The sequence below is a fragment of the Cucurbita pepo genome, chromosome LG08 (assembly GCF_002806865.2).
Source record: "Cucurbita pepo subsp. pepo cultivar mu-cu-16 chromosome LG08, ASM280686v2, whole genome shotgun sequence".
Lineage (NCBI taxonomy): Eukaryota > Viridiplantae > Streptophyta > Magnoliopsida > Cucurbitales > Cucurbitaceae > Cucurbita > Cucurbita pepo.
The window spans coordinates 4,392,597-4,413,929 of record NC_036645.1 but is presented as its reverse complement, the minus strand read 5'-3'; the positions used below and the strand labels follow the sequence as shown (position 1 = coordinate 4,413,929).

The following is a 21,333-nucleotide window of genomic DNA, read 5'->3' as shown; positions in this document are numbered from 1 at the left end:
GGAGTGTTAAAAAAGTTGCATTTGAAATATTAATAGCAACAAATGCATGAAATAGATGAAATTTCCGTTTTTGCAAAATTTTACAAAAGATTCTTCATTGCCTCTCATGTCGTGCGCTTCGAAAATAAGTAATTTCCATGGCTCCTAACACTCCACGCCCTTCTCTCTCCTCTTAATCGAACACTCTCTACACAATCATTTTGGAATTATCTCCAACATTACACTCTTTTCTCCTCGTGCACTTCACGTGGTTTGGAGTGTGTCATTCACTCCCCAACCCTAAACTACCTATTTTTAACATGTGCTTGTGCATCGTTTTTAATCTGCTTTCAACTGTTTCGTTACCACCGTTTTATGAAGTATCCTTATGCACGTGAATGTATAATATGTATTAGGTATCCATCGGTTATAATCATGACATGTGTGTATGATGCAATGTCATGTATTTATATGCTCAAACACAATCACTAAAATAGTACACTGAAAAACAAATTATGTGAGTCTTAGATAAAATAAAGAAAAATAAAGTATTGCCCTGATCTAACCCAAGAGCTATAAAGAACATGAATGTCACTACCCTAGTTTCAGGTCGCGGTCAGGTCGCTATCACCGCGACATTGTTATCCATGTAGAGGTGTCTTGCTTTACCTAAAAAGTCAACACGTGGCTTGAGTATTTTAAGACATACTTAGTAAGAAGCTCCACCACTAGAGTCAGGAAATGCAATCATATGTAGTTGTGTTTGGACCTATCATTAAACATCATTCAACGACCTTGGTCTAAGCTTCGATTTCGGGTAGAACCAGATGTATAGTAATTTTCTACACATACCCACATACGAACCCTCAGGTGAGCTCGTACATACACATATATGAGAGAAATAGAAACCATATTGGGGTGAGGTTGTTGGGAGGAAACATGGGGAGGGTTAGAGGTTTTGTAGGAATAGTTGGAGACATTTAACCCCACCTATATAGCGTACCTATTGTACTATTAGATACATATACGCCGTACATATACCAGGGGCTATTTGACAAGCCTTCAACCAATTTGAAAATGCATCCATTAAATGACCCATCGCTGGGCTACTCTTGTACTTTTCTTTTTAACTAATTCAATTTAGCTCAAGTTTCCATTTTCTTTTTAATTTGTTCCTTTCCCAGTTTTCCTTAATTAATTAATTCAATAGTACAATACTGACTGATTCGGATGTGATACAGAAGGACAGGATGATCCATATTTATGTTCAAGCACAAACCGAATCAAGAAAGCAATACCCTGATGGAATAATCACATGATTCTTTACACAACAAGGAGAGCGAGCTGGGTTCCTTTGATTTCCAGTCAAACACCATCCATTTAATTGAACTGTTTTTCAAATCCCAGTTTTAAGAAATCATATCTGAATATGCCACAACATACACATCCCCAACAAAATTGAATATAAAAGATCAATGTCGACACAGATCATCATCATCATCATACACCAAGTCCAGAAGATGGCACTAAAAAATAACACATTATAAATCTCCAAAATTCTGCGCATTTTTAAGAAATCAAACACAACCATTCAACACCACCCGGCTTCTGTTATACAGAAAAGAATTCTCAAAAGCCAAAAAGCCAGAAAAAAAAAAAAAAAAGGATTTCACCGTTGGGAGAAGTACATGTTCTTCATATTGCACAGTAGGAGTTTTGGCACTTCTTTAAATTGGTTTGATCTTGAAGTGGAGTGAAATAAGAGAAAATACAAAGCATTTCAGATCCTACAGCCAAAGAAACACAAGTATGATTAAGCTGGACAATGTTGAGAGTATAAAGGATTCAATATAGTATTCAAGAGTCTAGAGACAAAGACGGCCAAAGGGGCAGATAAAAAGCTTCCATGTAAAAGTAATCTACATCGAAATTAAGCCTTACCTGAACAAGATAATAGAATATCCGCAAACCTTCAGGATCCTTGCTGCTCTGCACATCAACAAGAGATCCAATCTTAGACGTGGTGAAGGAGATGTGTTCATTTCCCATCACAATCTCAAGCTCCTGTCGTCCAACTCGATCTGGTTCTGGCCAATTATTATCGTCTTCCTTCATAATCTGAACGCAGGCAATATAGAGAGGTAATTAAGTTCAAAACACGATAAAAATGAAGCATTTAGAGGCAAGTGACAAGCAGACTATATCTCAAAACATTCTTCATCAAATACATCAACAAGAAAGGAAATACGAGAGTAACAAAGAAATCACATCTCAAACGTATCGGGAATGTGCCATTTTATTCAGAAAGTGAGGAATAAAATAATTGAAGTTCAAAATCCAAATGGTAAAATAATCTCATCCTCTTCAGTATGGCACCAAACAGGGGGATAATAGATCAGATCTATGAGGACACCAGAAATTTTTTTAACAAATATAATGAGGTAAAATTCTTTTGAGATGATCTCGAGGCTCTTGCTAACTACAGTGCAAGATGTAGTGCATTGGTCGTGACTTCATTATTACTAGATGGAGAACAAGAGATTTTCAAATGGAAAAATTACCTACAAAATAGGCTTAGAGGCTTAGATTCAATAGGTTTATCGATGACCTTTCTTTGATTGATCAACCTTCGTCAAGTGGAGATTTCACTTGGTCAAACAACATAGATCAATTGATTTTTCATTAACCCCAAATAGAATATTGGAATAACGAATTTCATCTTTCAAGATTTAAATGATTGCCTCACATCGCTGTGGATTGTTTCCAATCTGTTGAAAACAAGAAATTTGAAATGGGAACCTATGCCTTTTAATTTTGAAAAATATAGGCTACAAATCAATGATCGTCACAATCAACTATTTTTAGTAATCTCTCCTATCTAAAATCTTATTTAATTAACTGTCCCAATGCTCGATGATAATGAGCAAAGGCTATCTCTCTCAGCTTTGGAGGGCTTTTTTGAGGAAGGGAGCAAAACTGCACTTAATAGTTTTGGCCTTGAAAATTTTCCAGCCAGGATGGCTACTGAAGTGGAATCTTGAAGACATCTTGAAGCAACATCAAAGAGAATGTTCTAATGGCATTCCAGGACCTTTCTGATCTTTTGTAATGGAAAGTTGGGAGGTTTTAAATTAAAGTTTCAAGACATCTTAAGTAAGGTGACCCCTTTTCCTTCCTCTTTGCGTAAGAGGTGGATACTTTAAATAGTTCACTTGACAAAGGCTCCCAAGATAATAGCCTCTAAAGATTTTTTGTTGGTAACGACATTGTTCACATCATTTATCTTTGACTTGTGAATGACATGCTCCGTTTTCAAGCAACAATGCTACCATGCTCAACAATCTCATTAAGTTAAACTTTCTGTTCAGCACTAAGGTTAACCTAGAAAAATTAATCATTATCCATCTTAAAATCAATAAGAAACTCGTGCAAAATCAACCCAAACATGGAGATGCAGCAACAAAAGATTGACCTGGAAATATCAACTTAGGAAACCAGTGAAAGAAAGTAGCTGCCAAAATTAAAGAAGCTTCTTACTGTATAATTGTGGTAGACTTGCCTTGCAAATGTTGTGTTGTCTGCTGTCCAATATACTACACTATCTAATTTTTTAAATTCTTCCAAAGGTGTTCAAAAGGAAGGAAATCTTGATTTGAAATTTCTGATGAAAAGGAACTCAACATGATAGTGGCGGCAACCTTTTAAATTGGGATTATCTCTTTGCCATAAATGAAAATTGGGTGAAAAGAGTAACAAGAAAAGGGTGAGGATTCAGTGAATAGTATTTGAAGCAATACAAAGAATTTGCCCTAGTTGATATGTACCATGGAGGATTAGGAAATGCACCAAGTACCCCAGTGGTTGGATGGTGCGACCTGTAAGTGCTTCAAGCTCTAGAGCCCTTAGCCCGCAATTTCTAAACGTTCATTATAGGTGCAAAAAATTGATAATTTTTTTGATGATAAAGACAATAGAATCATTTTTCGGGAGGTTCCTTAGCTCCATGATATTTCCCTAGAAGTTGGAGTGAAGTTGCTGATTGCAATGGCTTCTTTATTAATCTATGTTGATCTGAGGAATGCTGACCTTAGAAATCCTAGGTTTAGAAGAAAACCAAATGACTTGAGAGTATTCTAAACCAATGACTTTGAGACTATTGCGTGGGTATCACTGTCGATTTATCTCCAAGAGGTTGCCTCACAAACCGTTCAGTAAGTGCTTCAAGCTCTAGAAGATCTTGGCCCTCAATAGATAAATGTTCTTTACAGGTTAAAAAATGGATAAATGTATTGATGGTAAAGACGATAGAATCTTTTTTTGGGAGGATACTTAGCTCCTATTTCCCCAAGAGTTGGAGTGAAGTTGTTGATTGCAATGGGTTCTTTAGTAATCTACGATGATCAGAGGAATGCTGACCTTAGAATCCTAGGTTCAGAAGAAAACCAAACGACCATGAGACTATTCTAAACCACAATGACAATAAGACTATTCTAAACCCCAATGACTATGAGACTATTCTAAACCCCAATGACTTTGAGACTATTGAATGGTAACATTCTGTGTCCAAGAGGTTGCCGTCAACCAACATTCTGTCTCTAAAATGTCAGCTTCAGATAGCACTGGGCAGGCTATAGAGGTGGATTTCCCCCCTTGATGCTAAAGTAGTCAAAGCTATCTGGAAAGCAAAAGGTCCTAAAAGGGTAAGGTTTTCACTTCGGGTGCTTGCACAGAACCAGTAAGTACCTACGCTACAACAACTTTGAAATATAATAAAAAATGAAAAATAAAAGAAGAAGAAGAAGAAGAAGAAGAAGGTTGCCAAACTACTTTTTACCCCCTGGCTTAGTTTATGCTCTCTTTGTCAAAACTCCACTTTACTTATTCACAGTTCCCTCGCAGACAAGTGTTGAGAATACTTCTTAATCAATTCAACATTCCAAAACAATAATAGTGACAGAGGTCTTACTCATCTTCTTTGGGGTCATCACCATTCAAATGGCAAGCCAGAGTTGTTTGGTCAAGTACTAATCAGACTATACTTCATGCAAGTTTTGTTTTCAATTAAAAATTATAGAAATAGCCTCGAAGAGCAGTTACAAGATATAAACATAGAATAGAATAGGTAAATTCCACAATCACGCGTGAATTTGTTCCTGTTCAGATACGGACTTCCTGCTTGAAAACTACCATTGAAGCCACTCCTAATGAACATCTAAAATATGTATTTTTAGCAGAATATCATTCCAAAAATGTTATGATCCAAAGCATGAAGGTGCCATATTTTAGAACAAATCTGGAATTCCTAAATAAGACATACAACTCGAATTTGATTTTCCATCATTCCGAATCAGATCAATTAAGTGGTACATTAAGGAACAAAAACCCTACACATCCACATGATATAAGAAAAATACAGATGCAGCTATCCAGGTTGAATACTTTCGAAAGTCCAGCAAACCATTTAAACGTTTTCTTGAAGGGATGATTTTTTTTATAACAAAAATCCCAGGGATAAGGAAATGTATTTCGAAGGTAAACGAGAAAACAGTAACAAAACCCAATTGAAGAATCGAAAAAATAAATAAATAAAAAGAAAAAGAAATAAAAAAGACAGAAAACAGCGATGCAAGAGGAAACCCTAGAGAGATAGAAGGAAAGAACATGGACAGTAAGATCCTGACCTCGCTGTCGGAGATGATTCGACGGCACTCCCGGAGGACAGCAGGGGTGAGGTAGACTTCCTTGCGAATCATGGTGTCGTTCTTGTAGTTGGAATTGTTAGCATAGCGAAGCTTGCCATCGGGTCGGAATTCGAACTCCAAGAATTCGTGTCCAAATTTGCCTTTATGCCCCACATAATATCTCAAGTAAAACTCTCCATTCTCCAAATCCTCGCCCGACATTGCACTCGCCTTGCGCCGTTCTTCCTTCCTCTCCCGCCGGCTCTGCGACTAAAAATTCTGGAGACGTGAAGAGCTCAACCTCACGATTTGAAGAAGTCGATCGGGATGAGCCCCTAAGTTGTCTTTGACTTCGGTCGGCCCATCAACCCACCTACGCATTACTGGGCTTTTTTCTTCCAAGAGTTTATATTTAGGAACTAGGAGTTTTATTTATTTATTTATTTATTTTTATAATTAAAAAAAATTGGATGATTTTTTTTTTTTTTTTTTTCGTCAGATCAACCTAATCAATTCGATTAACTTGAAATAGGGTTAGTACTCAAACCAACACTACTCTAACCTAGTTTTAAAATGATTAAACTTTTAACTTTTCTAATATAATTTTTAAAAATATAATCTGACAACCTAACCCAACCCAACTCAAATGGGTGGGTATAGGATTAGTGGGATGGGTTGGGTTATGAAAACGGTTCAAATTTTTCAGGTCACCCATCCAACCAACTTAAAATTGTGAGTTTGTTCGAAAGATTTTATCAATTTAACCCAACCAAACGCATAGACACCTCTCATAAAAATGTTTGCTTTTATGTTGGTATAAGATATTGGTAAGTTTGAGTGAGATTTTAGCTCGTTTTAACATAAAAGAATGAAATATAATATAAAATTTTAATTTAGATGAGAATATGAAACACGGGAAGAAAAGAGATCATAACAGGAACACCTCTTTTACACCATAAGTGGGGTGTGTTGGTGTGTTCTTATGGAACTCTTGGGTGAATATAAGCAACATGAATCCAACCAAATAGATAACAAAAACTAACGGGGATCACAAATTATTGAATCAAATATAGAAAGAAAGCCAAGCACTGCATCTTCCCAAGCCACTCACGCTCATAGAACAAACAGGGCGGCGAAGCAGGCAATGGAAGCCCCAAAGATCAACTGGCTGAGACTAATAAAAGCAGAGGAGCCTGCGCTTGGAGATGGAGACGACGGGGGGGTGTCAGCCGGTGGGGTGTTAGCCGGTGGGGTGTTGCCCGGTGGGGTGGTGCCGGGTGGGGTTGGGGTGGCGTTGGCAGCCACAACATTGATCTGAAGCTTCATGCCGCTGGAACAGTGACCCAGTGTCGGACAGAGGAAGTACCTTGGCCCTGTCGCAGACAGAGGAATCGACGTGCTTCCGCCAGTGTGAGATCTAATCACCGAGGTCGACGAACACGCCTTGTAGCTTGCCTCATTCACCTCCGCTACTGAGTGACTCCCACCATAATTGAACACTGCAATTTTTACACAAATTAAACAAAACCCAAATCGAATTACGCCACAAATTCCATTCTATTCATAATTCAAACAATTACCCAACGAGTCTCCAACTTTAAAAGCTTGCCCTGCAGCCCAGGTATCATAATCAAACCCCTGACTCCACCCAGAATCGCCACCAACAACGATATCAGCACCATAAACCGCACGCACAGCGACAAGAAAAACAAAAACAACCGCCACTTTCATCACCATTTTCACAGCCTACTTTGACGTTACAGAAACAGAGACAATCAGAGCTTTGAAACAACAACGACGCTGATATCGAGTGTTTAAATAGAATGAAGCTTGAAATTTTTCAAAATTCTTTTTCCTCTGCTTCTGGGTAAAGTCAATAAAGTCTGTAATTAATAAAGAAAGAATAACAGAAAGTGTCATGATTTGACATGGACTGTTCTTGGTTGTATTTTCCTTACTATTCCACCTAATGCATTTGGCATTTGAGCAGGACATAATGTCCCTGGCGGCGACCATATGGATATTATATCCAATAATAACTCAGTGGCTGCTAACTTTTGTTAAATTAAGAGGGCCAATATTGATTTATTTAGGAGATAAGAATAAGTAGACGACTAGAATGATCTACGATGCTTCATATTCTAATGCCTCCCACCTAACACATGATAATGGAAGGGTTAGTTAGCTTAGAGAATGCTATTATTGACCCATGTGGGATTGGTTTGGTTTGGTTTATGCTTTGGGTCAATAAATTATATTATATGTATGGGAGATTAGGTAGAGATAGAGAAGTTCAATTTGAAGTGTAGGAATGGATGGATGTAGTTGGTGTACAACTTATTGATTATATTTAAACTCATACATGATATTTATATGTTTTATGAATGAATATTTATACTTGGAAATCTTATTACATCGTTAATATTAATGTTAGATATTTTAGTTTATGATATAGTAACACGTATTGTTGAATAATTTAATATGATATAGGTTGTCCTTTAATGTTTAGGTAACTGAATTGAACATGAAAATTTATGTGAAATATAGTGAAAGTAATGTAAATGGGATGAAACATGGATGGAATTAATGTGTTGAAACGAGTGTGCACATATAAACTTTTTGTCATATGACAGGTTAGCTCAAGTATAAATGTAATAGTTCAAATCCAGTACATTATGTATCACGATTTTAAAACATATCTTATTAGGGAGAGGTTTCCATGCACTTATAATGAATGTTTTGTTCCCCTCTCTAATTGATGTGTGATCTCACAATCCACCCCGTTGGAGATTCAGCGTCCTCGCCGACACACTGCCTGGAGTTTGACTTTGATACCATTTGTAACAGCTCAAGCGCATCGTTAGCGGATATTGTCTACTATTGTCTCAACCATGACTTGTTCAATGCACTCCTACTAACATGTATACAAAATATATAATGCAATTCTCACATACAAAAATCACATGTTATATGATGTCTACTAGAACGAGTCATTTTCAAACAAGATCACATGCTATAAACAAAAAGATCCGAGCACAAGTCTTTTATTCTTAAGTTTCTTAGCTCTCTCCTCTCTCAATATAGTGTATTCTCTGGTTAAGTCGTTTTCAAACAACTTTAACACATGTTATAAAAAAAATATCTTCAATTATGTGTTCAATGTGCCCTTTATAACACAATGAATGTGCTATAAGATAATTTTCCATACATCCAATAAGATTTTAATTTTAATATATTCCAAAAAAAAAAAAAAAAAAAAAAAAAAAAAAAAAAAAAAAAAAAAAAAAAAAAAAAAAAAAAANAATCACTTAAATTGTCCATTTCATGTCCTTTATAAATAGAAAATATAACGACCCTAAATTTTTACATACTTGGAGTCGCTACGAGTGTCTCGTGCTCATCTATAATGCGAAAATATAACTCTTACATGAACATCATTTATGACGTAAACTTCGAAAAACGTTTAAAACAACTTCTTCCTTGGAAAGCACACTCATGGTCTTACGTGTTTAAATACGAGTACTAAAACTTAGAGAAAATAAAAAATATATATAAAATAATTTAAAACAGTGAAGTGCAAAACAACTTATTCAACTTAAGACTAGGAATTTAAATATGAGTCTACCCTAAGCACGTGCCACAGTCTCTACTCGCGATGCCGCCGTCCTCCATACAAGTGTCTTGCCTTTACCTGAAAAATGATGTGGCCTGAGTATTTCAAAGAATACTTACTAAGTGACCCCACTATAGGGGCCATGCAAATGCAAACACATGCAATCATGATTTAGGGATCTATCTCTGATCATCTTAGGGTGGCCTCCAGTCTCGGACAAATTGGATGTATAGTACTTCCCTACACACGATTCACACGTGCGAGTGTGAATCTCCAGGGCGCCTGCACACCCCTTGGACCCTCTGGTTAAGCTAATCTGTAGCTGATGTCTAGAGGTCAACAAAATCTCATAGTGTAATGTGTCTTATGAACACCCTCATCTGTGCGCATTCGCGCTCGTGCACATCTGCACTCATCATCATACTGTGCGCATCCGCACTCATCATCTCTAGGGAAAGTAGCCCTATGGTTATAAACATACAATATGCATGAGGTGTCCCTCTAAATCCATCATAATGTCTCTTCTGACACAACCCTCTAGTTTCATCTCTCTGTTACTCTAGGTAACACATACTCGTGGATATTTATATTAATATCATTTTCATGCTCTTGGGGTTGTGTCCTATGTCGATCTAACGACATGATGCAATATGATACTCATCATCATATAGCATGCTCAATATGGAAAACATCATCATATTAAGGTAAACGTCACGCAATCATCATACTCATCATATTTCCATAAAGTGCATCAAACTCAAATACGTCATTCATCGAAATATATATATACTACGCACATCATCAAGCATCATAACTCATACATCATCATAACTCATATATCATCGATTACGACGAAAGTCTAGATTAGAGATAGCTTGACAGGCTCTATTTCCTAGATAGAGGAGCATGTCGATAGCCTAGATAGCTCCCAAAAGACAATCGTTCAAATGATCACCGAAAATATTTATGACGTCAAAACAGTCCACGACATAGTCAGGCCTGAAATGGCAAACAAATACGGAGAAATATTGAAGTCACAACGACATTACGACTACGACGAAAAGTTGGCTAAGGTTTGAATCCTAAGTAAGAACAAACTCTAGCTTCCTTATAAATCCTGCCAGCCCTACAAAAGTAGCCCTTACTTGGGGCACAATGACTATCTTTAGAGCATAAACACAATCCTTCCAAGGCACACCCATCTTTATCTATACTCACAGTTCCTTCCACTCCAAGAATTTGATTGGTCCATTCATTTGAGAACAGCCCATACGGATCATATTCATTCTTAATCTTCAAAAACCCTTCTCTATTTTTGTACTTCCCAACCGCTTTGAGAAATGCAATGTTCCTGTTCTTCCCCCAATGCGGACTACCTCCATATTTGAACAACGCCATTTGCTCCACCTCTTCAAGCACGTCTTCAAAAAGCCTTGGACTCATTGGGTCTTTGCTCCTATAATATGTGAAGTCAAAGTTGATGCCATCTTCTTCCTTCCCCAAGTAGGCTGTGGAGGCTTTGACATAGCGCATCAATATGCCATTGTAGAGCTCAAGGCCACAAAACGCCATGGGCTCTAACTCACCAAGCTTTCTCACGTCTTCTATGAAACCTTTCACCACTTTTAAGTCAATGCTGATACCTATTTCGTGGAAAAACTCCCCTTTTATCGATGGATCCCAAGGACATGCTGTGATTCTAAGATCATTGACACTGTCTAGGCAAGATCCAGAGGATTGAAGCCGATTGTTATACCCGATGACTGGATATTTGAGAAATGTGATACCTATTCAAATAATTGCATGCGGTTAATTAAGAGAATTTTGAATTTTGTAATGGTTTTTAGTATTTGTTCTTACCATTGTTGGTTAATCCATAAGCTGATAGTGAGAGAAGTGACGTGATAATCTTTGCACTAAGACACTTCCCAGCTGCATCACGCCTTGCTTCTTGGTACTCCTCTATTTAAAACAAGATATCAAAATTTGAAGTGGGTAATTAAGCTACAATGGTCAGGGGCTCGTAGTGTTGCAAAATCGATCGCACTTGCACACCCAAGAACAGAAAATAAACAAACCAAAGTGTATCTCTCACACTACAAAGTGTTAGGAATAACGACTCTCCATAATGGTATGATGTTGTCCACTTTGAGTATAAGCTCGTACCAATGGAGATAGTATTCTTACTTATAAACACATGATCATTCCTTGAATTAGTCAATGTGGGACTCGGTCCTAACAATCCTCAACACAAAGTCTCTCAACAAAGTTTCTCCTAATTGTCTTAGTTAAATACAAAATGATATTGACTCCAAACCTCAAAACAATGATAAACAAACCTTTATATAAACCCTAAACAAAGAAACATTAATGCTCATATATGAATTAAGATGATTCATGTATTAAAATGGAGGATGAACCAAATAAATGAGAATTATGAACCAAATAGATAGAGAGTCATGAACCAAAATAAATAAATGAGAGTCATGAACCAAAATAAATGATGATGAACTTATAACACGTAGTTCAACACTAACCTGAGGCTCGAACAATGGCCAAGGCAGGTGAAGGTGTAGGACGAAATGGAATAAAATCATACAAGCCATTGCCGGATGTATTGGATGAAACGCGGGTGTCTCTGCGATACACAACTTTTCGCTGGCTTGGATACCAAGTCATGTCTGCGAACTCATAGCTTCTTCCAAAGCTAATCACTTGATCGCTCAAATCCGTGTCATCCCTTTCAAAATAGGTGATGGATCGCTTGAACATGGGTTGCAATTTCAGAGTGACCTACACACTCACTACTCATCAATTAATATGCCAAATATATGCACTTATTGTTTCCATAAATATGATCGAATTTTCAAAAGTTTGGATGAATTTTTTTTTTTTTTTTTTTTTTTTTGTCCTATTGAATTTTTTTTAATTTAAAAATTCAAAGTGATTTTTAAACTCTTTTAAAAGTTTTAGTATTTTTGAAATAAAAATTTGACATTTTTTAATATTTTTAAATGGTAAAAATAATTTTTTTTTTTTTTTTTTAAGTTTAGACCCTCCACTATTTTTTTTAGATAAAATTTAAAATTTAGAGATTTTTTATTAATATAACCTAAATAAAAAATTTCAATTTATTTAATTTAATATCTTTTAACAAGTGAAATATTAAAGACATATAAGAAATATTTTGATAAAATCAACTAATTTAGTTTATTAAAGATTAAATTTCATTTTCATCTTAAAGATTTTAAATTTATAACTATTTTGTCTTTAAAGGGCAATTTAGTATTTATAGTTCAAAATTTGTATTTATTTCCGGACTTTTCCAAAAAAAAAATTACAGCAACTTTCTTTCTTCCTTTAATTATTACATACATAATATTAAAAAAAAGAATCATCAACTTTTCTATCAAATCCATCTGTATTTTAGCACATAAATTTCGGGACCAAAAAAATTATAACAATTATGTCACGAAAAAAATAACTCGAAATTGAAGTTTAGTCTATTTGAGACGTTTACTTTTTATTTTATGAATTTGATGAGTCACCTCACTTTTCTTACCGTTTAAGACTACAATACAATCAATACAATAATTAAGGGGATGTATAAATTTGTAATTATTAATGAACAAAAATTAGTTTATGATAAATTGATTGAGAAAAATCTCTAATTTTTTTTTTTAATTTTATTTAAAAAGGAATTTTTGTTGATCTAAGAAGAAGAGGATCATCACCTGTGTAATAATTCCAAGAACTCCCAATGAAACTTTGGCAGCGTTGAGGTGTTGATCGCCATCAACAAGCCTCCTAACTTTGGCGTACCCATCTTGGGCTCCTCCAGGACTGACCATTTTAATCCCCACAACGTAATCATGAACAGCGCTCCCTTTGCCCCACAACGAGCTCCCATGTGCCCCCGTACTGAGCAGCCCACCAATTGTGAGGCCCCACCAATACGGCGCATGCGGCAACGCAAGCCCACCCGCCGCAGCCACCTCAATGATCTCCCTCACCGTCACTCCACCCTCCACGGTTATACTCATACCCTCCCCATCCACCTTCAAAACCCGGTTCAAATACTTGGTGCTTATCACCACCCCATCAACCCCATCTGGGCATGCCAGCTTCGGAATGCTGTGGTAAAATCGAGTGCCCACCTTAATTTTCCTCATGGCTCTCGTGGCCTCCGCCACCGCGGAGATCACCTCCGCCTCTGTGGTTGGGTACTTCACCTCTCCCACCCGGCAAATGGCCCGATCTGGGAAGGTGGCGTAGGCATTTGTAATGGTGCAATTGGCGTTTGGGGATCGGCATTTGATTGGGTCCTCGGGCGGAGTAGACTCGGACACTGACACAAGAAGAACTAGAAACAAGATGAAGGTAGTGAACCGGAAGGCATGAGACGACTGCATAGTGGTCAGTTCAGGGTCCGTGGACCGCGTTGTTGTGGGCGACCCCTTCTATATATAATAATGTAATTTTTGTAGGAATGATTGCATTGCTTTTGTTGGCTAATATTCAAAATAACAAATGAATGATGCATGACTTGTGGTGCAATCAATCTACATCCTAACCTACTCCACCTTGGTTTCATTATGGTATTCTTATTTATTTATTTATTAAGATCTATGTCGAATGTTTATACGAGATATACTTAGGTGACTTGATTACAGAAGCCATCGTCGTCACCATTTCATTCCCTTCTCCGTAAAACTTTTCCCATTTATTTTTGTTGTAATTGGATTCATATCAACCACTTGACCCTCATTCGATGCATCCACTAAGGTTATTTCATATCCTCCTGTTTCCTTTCATATTATTTTGCTTACTATACCTACTACTGTACATTATAAACATTATTATTACTTTTACTCTCGTCGGGATAAATCTGACCTCTTCCTCTATTTCACGCCTGGATATATTTTAAGAGGTGAACATAGTTAGAATAGGAAATTATATTTCTGACTAGGAATGGCCCTATCACAACAATATTTTTTTAGTGGGACTATAGCTCGGATAATTTGTACCATTTCTTTTAAAAAATTTATTTTTAATATAATCTAAAATAATTCTAATAAATCTTAAAAGGTTCTATCAACTTAATTTTTAATATTACAACAGTAAAATTACATTATCTTTAGTTTAAATATTATAATGTGTGCGTGTGTGTGCATGTGTGTGTGTGAGACGGAGAATTGGGCGGGGCAAGGTTGGAGAACGTCCTCGACCCTATGTATCTAACAGGAAAAAAATGTTCCCCACCCTCTCCCTCATTCTCCATCTAAACTGAAAATCTCCTCCTCATTCGGAGTGAGTCTCTACAGATAAAATGGACATCTCTAATACACGGTGTGGGGACCAAGAATTCTCCCAAGAGAATTTACATGAATTAGGTTTCATACACGATTTTTTCCCATGTGTTATATACTTTTTAAATATTCATTTTTAAAAATAATAATGAATAAGTATAATATTTTATATAAAAAAAAAAAAAAAAAAAAAAAAAGTAAAACATCCTAATAAATCAACAAAAATAAATTATAACCCTAAACATAATTTCTAAAACTTTAATTTTTGTAGGATAATGTAAACTTGAAATATTTATTTATATATTATTAAGTTCTTTCTTTCTAATTTCTTTTGGAATCCAAGACTTTTAATGTGAATGAACTGATGACGTAACGTACAAGGGAGGGAATGAAAGAAAGAAGATAACAAAAGTTCAAAAGATAATAATAAAAGATTTTTTAAAAGTTGATTTTCTTTTTCAATTTGGTTCCATCATATTTCACAATCGTGTCACTTGCACGAACCATGATTCAAAATTTGAATAGAGTTTACCACCCGTTCAACTCTTTATTTTTTTAATTTGAATGGTCCAGTTATTTTTTTTTAATTATTTTAAAAAATATTATTCTTTTTACCCTACCTATTACATCTACGTTACTAACCAAAATCTTATAAAATTCAAATATCAAATATTTAAAAGTTAGATTGAATTATTAACCGGATTGACATTTTCTCACTTTGCTTGCACGTAAAAGAAAGATATTTATATTAATTTCTCATATTTATGAAATTAATTATTAGGTTTTATTATTATTCACAAACGTTTGGCTATTAACAGAATCAGAAGTCAAATCTTTATTGGTAGTGGGTACTTGTGGTTTTGGTACATTTTTGTTTCAACTTGTGATATTAATTCATTTTTTTTTTAATTTTATTTTACATATTCATCTAACATTTTTAAAGTTTAACTTCAACTGCCAGTCGTATCCATGATTTGTTGTAGTGCATTTTCTTAAACTTTTAAAGTTGTTTCAGAACTCATGAAATTATATATTTATTTATTTATTTATTTATTTATTTATTTGTGACATTCGAGTAAAATAGTGATACATCTAAGAAAAACTTTAAAAAAATTGAAAGTTACTACCTATACCAACAAGGTAGATGTTGCTTTTCAATAGCTAAATTATAATAACTCCATGGTTAAGCATGATTTGCTTAGAAGAAATTTTATGTTCAGTGACCCCCTGAGAATTTTCTTAAGATACTTGTGAGTGAGAACAAAGCATGTTTGAAGGACTCGTGTTGATCTATGTGGATAGTTTTCATTCTTAGAAGCAAGAAAATGAGTAACGTGACTATGTTTTAGGGGATTGTCGAAGCAATTATATGTCGAATTTAAATTCTGAATCTTGGGCATCGGTCGTCGCAATAATTCACCGCAGAAGCTCCGTCAACTCTCTCTCTCTCAATAATAAAATGATAAAAATCTAAAGAGGGTCCTAGGTAACAACATGCAATCAATTCGGCTACGTTGACAGGATAACTGTTAGACCAATTTTTGTAAAGCAAATAAATGATCACCAATCTTAGTGTAGTTCAACTAAAGTATATACTATTGAAGCTAACAATTTGATACATATTAGATATAGAAAAGAAAAATTATAAAAGTATCTCACTTCGATATCCCGTGATTATCACGAGATCTATATTTGATAGCTTTAAAGAGGCAATCACGTCGTGGCGAACGTGTTAAATAATTTGTTATGCCCTACTCAGTGATGGAGAAATACAAAAAAAATAATTTATACTTGATTTAAGAGATGATATCGTATAATCTCTTCATAAATTTAGGATAAATTATTAATACTTCTTGTTGGTCATAGAGGGAATTTTAGGCCTGTGTCAAGCCCAATACCCAATCAAACACAGTGCTCCAGAGCTCGAATTTGAGGTAATTTCTCGGTTGGATTGGGTTGGGTTGGATTCTAAATGTTAAGTTAGTTGAACCACGCAGGTGACAACCGACTACTGAAGGTTGAAGATGACCAGTCTAGTTGGATCGACCAAACTTGGTTTAATCAAATTGGTTCTCCTACTTGGTTTAGGCTGTTATTATCCTATTGTGATAATGCTAACATATTCACTTATTATAGGACTTATTCAACAAGTTTGGGAGAATTTGGAGTATGTCAAAGGTATGAACCGACGAAAAAAGTAGTAACCAAATCAAGTAACAACTAAGAAATTTGGATTAAGAATTTCTTGTAGTATGTGTTGGAGCATGTTATAAGAAGTATTACGTGAAAGTTTAGACTTGAAATAAACTAATTTGAACGATGGAAGGCACGTTGACTCAATGTATATTCAGTTTTGTGATTTTGTCGGTCCAAACTCAACATTGAACAAAATTGAAAGTACAACTAGGTGTCCAGATTGATCACGAGCCGAAATATGGTTAGGGCCCTTATGTGTCTTGAGCTTATACTGAATGTAGTCAATATGAATTTCTTAACATTTTCTAATTTTTTTGATAGTCGCCAATTAAAAAAGAATATTTTCTCAATTTTTGTTATAGTTGTTGCAGCCGCTCAAGCAGCTATTGGCCCAACTATTGTTTCGCCAATTTATTGTAATAGAAAATCAACTCGTATTAATCAATCGAATTTGTTGAATAAGTAGTATTTATTTATCAACATGATTAGATTATCATATTATGTCCCTGTTGATGATATGTTTACATTGTTAAACAAAGTGATTGATGGTTCACCATCTAACCACTAATCGAGAATGTTAGAATCGCTCAACAGGGCGCACATTCGATCAAGATGAACACAAAGAACAGGAGAGAGAAAATTGAGGAATATTGGCCAAAGAGTTTATTCATGATTTCAGGTATGTAAAAANAGATGACTGACTAATAGGATATATATATGGTTTCAATTTATAAATATAGCTGGCAAAGATTTAAACCTCCTGGATATAATCTAACAAATATATGTCACTCAAATCTTTATCAATCTTTATTAAATATCTTCCAAATATATCTCTACCACATCTAGGCATCAAGTTCCATATTCTAACAATCTCTGTCTAATCCAGTCAACCCCAACAATATCCCACTTGAAAACTGATCCAGTCAACCCAACAATCTCCACTTGGAGACCGATCAGTCAACCAAGAATTTCATTCTCAATCTGTAACATACCACTTGAGGCTTTGCACAACCTCAATGTTCAAACATCAAAACAAAAATGTTTGCTGGATTCCTTCCACCCTTTATCTTCTCCAAACACATCACAATCTTCCACTAACCTCCGAGTGAAATGATATCGCCTTATGTGTTTTGCTTTTTAATGATAGATCGGGTTCCTCGCCAACTGTATGACACTCTAACTATCTACCTAAAGAATCTTCTCGCACTGCTTCTTGCCTAATTCTTCTAGATAGTCTGTCATTCATATCATCTCCTTTCCAGCTTCAGCTATTGCCACGTACTCAACCTCAACAGATGAAAGAGCAATGCATTTTTGAAGCCTAGACATCCCATCATCTGTAGCCTGCTCCTACTTGGTTGTATCCTCCAACTGTAGGACCTCATCAAGGGGCTCTTATTTCCCTTCATCGGTCAGCAACCGATATTGTAAAGAAGGTACGTACCTATCTTGTACTCTGATGGCTCTGGATGATCTTTTCAACACCTGCTCAGGTGTCACTTGCTTTGCTTCTAGTTTCTCATCCATAGTCTCAAAAGTTTCTTGAGTATATGCAACATCATCCTATGAATTGTTCTGCAACTCAACTTCAACTTCCACTTATTTCACCTATGATTCCTCAACAACAGTCTCAGGAGTTGCTTGAGTATCTGCTACAACATCACTAGGTGAATCTTTTAGCAACTCAACCTCAACTCCCACTTGCTTCGTTGTCCCGGTACATTTCTTCAATTCTCTGGCAGTCTTTGTGAAGCTAACTCGTTTTTGTTTGCTCATAACGCAGTTCTCACAAGGACTCATATCAATAGATTTCAGACCTTCCAAAACTCCTTCTGTAGCCAGCATCTTTATTCCTTTAACGCTCATATATCCAAGTCTATTACGCCATAGATTTGAATTTGAAGCACTCTCAGCAACAGCAGCCATGTTCATACACCCTGCAGTGGTGTACAAGGTTCCTGATTTTGTGCCACGTGCTACCACCATAGTACCCTTCACAATCTTCCACGAACTCTTCCCAAATTTTGTTGCATAACCTGTGCTATCCAACTGACCAATAGATATCAGGTTCTTGAGACTAGGAATATATCTGACATCCTTTAATGTCCACTGATTTCCTGCCGGAGTTTTTATGCAGACATCTTCTTTTTCCTTCAATCTTAAAATCTTTGTTGATGACAAGATACACCTTCTCGAAACTTCCAGACTTGAAATTTCGAAACAACTCTTTATTTGGAAATAAATGAAAATATGCACCTGAATCCAAATTCAGGATTTAATCAGACTGTCCACGCTGAGAATTAGAACATTCTCAATGTCTTCTCTTGAATGTATAGAATCATCGTCATCATTTGATTTGTGATTCTGCTTCCTCTTTGTTTTTGTACAATCTGCCCGAAAGTGACCTTTTTCTCCACAACTTCAACACTTTACGTTTAATTTGTTTGGAGATTTTCCCGGTTCTTTGATTTTGATCGCCCATTGTTTGGGCCCTTTGATTTACTTCTTCCCCTTCAATCAACACTGAGAGCACTGCCTGATGAATCTCTGACTTTCCGTTTGCGAATACTTTCGCTGAGAACTATGTCTCGAATTTCATCAAACTTCAGCTTATTAAATCCTTGTGAACTGCTGATTGCGGCAACAATAGTATCCCACAACTCGGGTAAATATGACATCAAAATCAATACTTTAATTTCATCTTCGAAATTAATATCCACCGAACTCAGATGACTTACAATCATATTGAATTGGTTGATATGATTAGAAACAGATCCACCTTCAGACATTTGTAGATTGAACAATCTGCGCATCAAATATACCTTACTCATAGCCGACGGTTTCTCGTACATATTCGACAGTGCCTTCAACAGATCTGACGTTGTCTTCTCCTTAATAATTTTGAATGCCACGTTTCTAGACAGCGTCAACCGGATCAACTCTAAGGCCTGATGATCCTTGAGCTTCCACTGCTCCGTGGTCATAGTATTCGGCTTCACCCCCAACAGGGGTTCGTGAAAACCTTGTACTTTTTTGGTACAGACAATCTTCAATCTGCATCTTCCAGAAATTGAAATCGGATCCATCAAACTTTTCAATTCCAATCTTTGAAATTTTTCATCTTCACAAATTGTGGTGATCAAGGAGTTATTGATGATTTCACGTATGAAAATGGAATAAAGAAAGAAAAATGGACCATGGGGTATATATATGATTTCAATTTACTAAATATAGTTTTTTAAGATTTAAATCTACGGATATAATCTAAGAAATATATCTCTATCAAATCTTTACTAAATATCTACCATATATATCTCTATCCCATCTATTTACGAAATATCTTTCAAATATATCTCTAATCTAGGTATCAGGCTCCATATCCCAACAGAGAACTCAGCGATTGTCGAAGGTCTGTATAACATATTTAGAATGGCTATGATGACTCGTACTTTGTGGTGACTATTAGGATTTTGCCGATTAATTCGTAATAGTGAACTTGCCCCAATCAACAAGGATGTGTAACAGTAATCTCTATAATTATGAATCGGGTGAATTGGAGTTGAGGCTTGAAACGTGTAAACCTTATAGAACCTTATGGACATGTTTAGGGGGTCTTTAATCACTCCTTAATCGTGATCTTATTTGAATGAGAGGAAGAGACCGCGTAGGCAGATAATTAGAGTACGAGGGTGATCTCCTCCTTTATAATTTTTACATTATCAGGCCTTCCAAGTTGTGAACCATATTTAAATAGATTCCAACTCACATACCCAACTAAATTTTTTATTTTTCAAAAATTTAAACGCAACTCAAACTCAAAAAGAAAAAAATCCAACCAAATCAAACTCTAACAATTTGGATCAGATAGTCTAAATTATTTGAGTCATCGAGTTCTATAAACAGTCTCGTTAGACTGCAATTATTTTGGGGCCCTGGCACGATGACGGTCACACGAGTAGTCGTCCTCATACCATATAGCTCACAAAAATTGATTAAAGTGTTAATATAATATATGATTGTAGTGGTTCAATAATTTGTTAAAGATTACATGGAAGAGGGTGGGGGAAAAAGAGAGATGAGTGGGTGCTTTGGCGTTGGAGACAGGACTCAGCACATGGGTTGCCTGCCTCCTTCCATGGGGCCTCGCGTTGCCTTTTCCCCCAAACATCTTTCCTTCACCCTTTTCAGCTTTCAAAAGCAGCCTTTCACTCAAACATATCATCTCATATCATATGCACAACACTTACCTATATATTACCAATTCATTCATATCAATTTTTTTTAAATAATTAAAAATACTCTTATAATAAAAAGAAAATTTCTAAAAATTTAAAATTTAAGGGTTTGATATTGTTTTGAATCTATTATCAATTCATACTCATTGTTTGGACGAAATGATACTCAAATATGAGTTTATTACTCACACTATCAAAAGTCTATGCCTAAGGACTGACCACTTTTTTGAATGTCCTCCCGATATTAAATGCATGATGTTTGAATAACCTTCATTTTGAAATTTCTAAACACTTTCCCAATTCTTTTTTATATAACAAAG

The 21,333-nt window shown here is 35.8% G+C and overlaps 3 protein-coding genes across 3 annotated transcripts; all 3 read right to left on the bottom strand.

Moving 5' to 3' along the window:
- Nucleotides 1–1,419: 1,419 nt before the first annotated feature.
- Nucleotides 1,420–6,041, bottom strand: LOC111801140 (protein mago nashi homolog). The gene is made up of 3 exons (XM_023685127.1): nt 5,661–6,041; nt 1,921–2,097; nt 1,420–1,766 (listed from the first exon to the last, which is right to left on the bottom strand). The coding sequence occupies exons 1-3, from the start codon at nt 5,880–5,882 to the stop codon at nt 1,707–1,709; spliced, it is 459 nt and encodes a 152-aa protein (XP_023540895.1). The 5' UTR covers nt 5,883–6,041; the 3' UTR covers nt 1,420–1,706.
- Nucleotides 6,042–6,521: 480 nt separating this feature from the next.
- On the bottom strand, nt 6,522–7,533 carry LOC111800899 (mavicyanin-like). The gene is made up of 2 exons (XM_023684804.1): nt 7,241–7,533; nt 6,522–7,159 (listed from the first exon to the last, which is right to left on the bottom strand). The coding sequence occupies exons 1-2, from the start codon at nt 7,395–7,397 to the stop codon at nt 6,774–6,776; spliced, it is 543 nt and encodes a 180-aa protein (XP_023540572.1). The 5' UTR covers nt 7,398–7,533; the 3' UTR covers nt 6,522–6,773.
- A 2,688-nt stretch (nt 7,534–10,221) lies between these two features.
- LOC111800661 (probable L-gulonolactone oxidase 6) lies at nt 10,222–13,801 on the bottom strand. The gene is made up of 4 exons (XM_023684458.1): nt 13,008–13,801; nt 11,811–12,066; nt 11,134–11,235; nt 10,222–11,060 (listed from the first exon to the last, which is right to left on the bottom strand). Exons 1-4 carry the CDS (start codon nt 13,683–13,685, stop codon nt 10,342–10,344), a joined length of 1,755 nt encoding a protein of 584 aa, XP_023540226.1. The 5' UTR covers nt 13,686–13,801; the 3' UTR covers nt 10,222–10,341.
- Between the last annotated feature and the right edge of the window lie 7,532 nt (nt 13,802–21,333).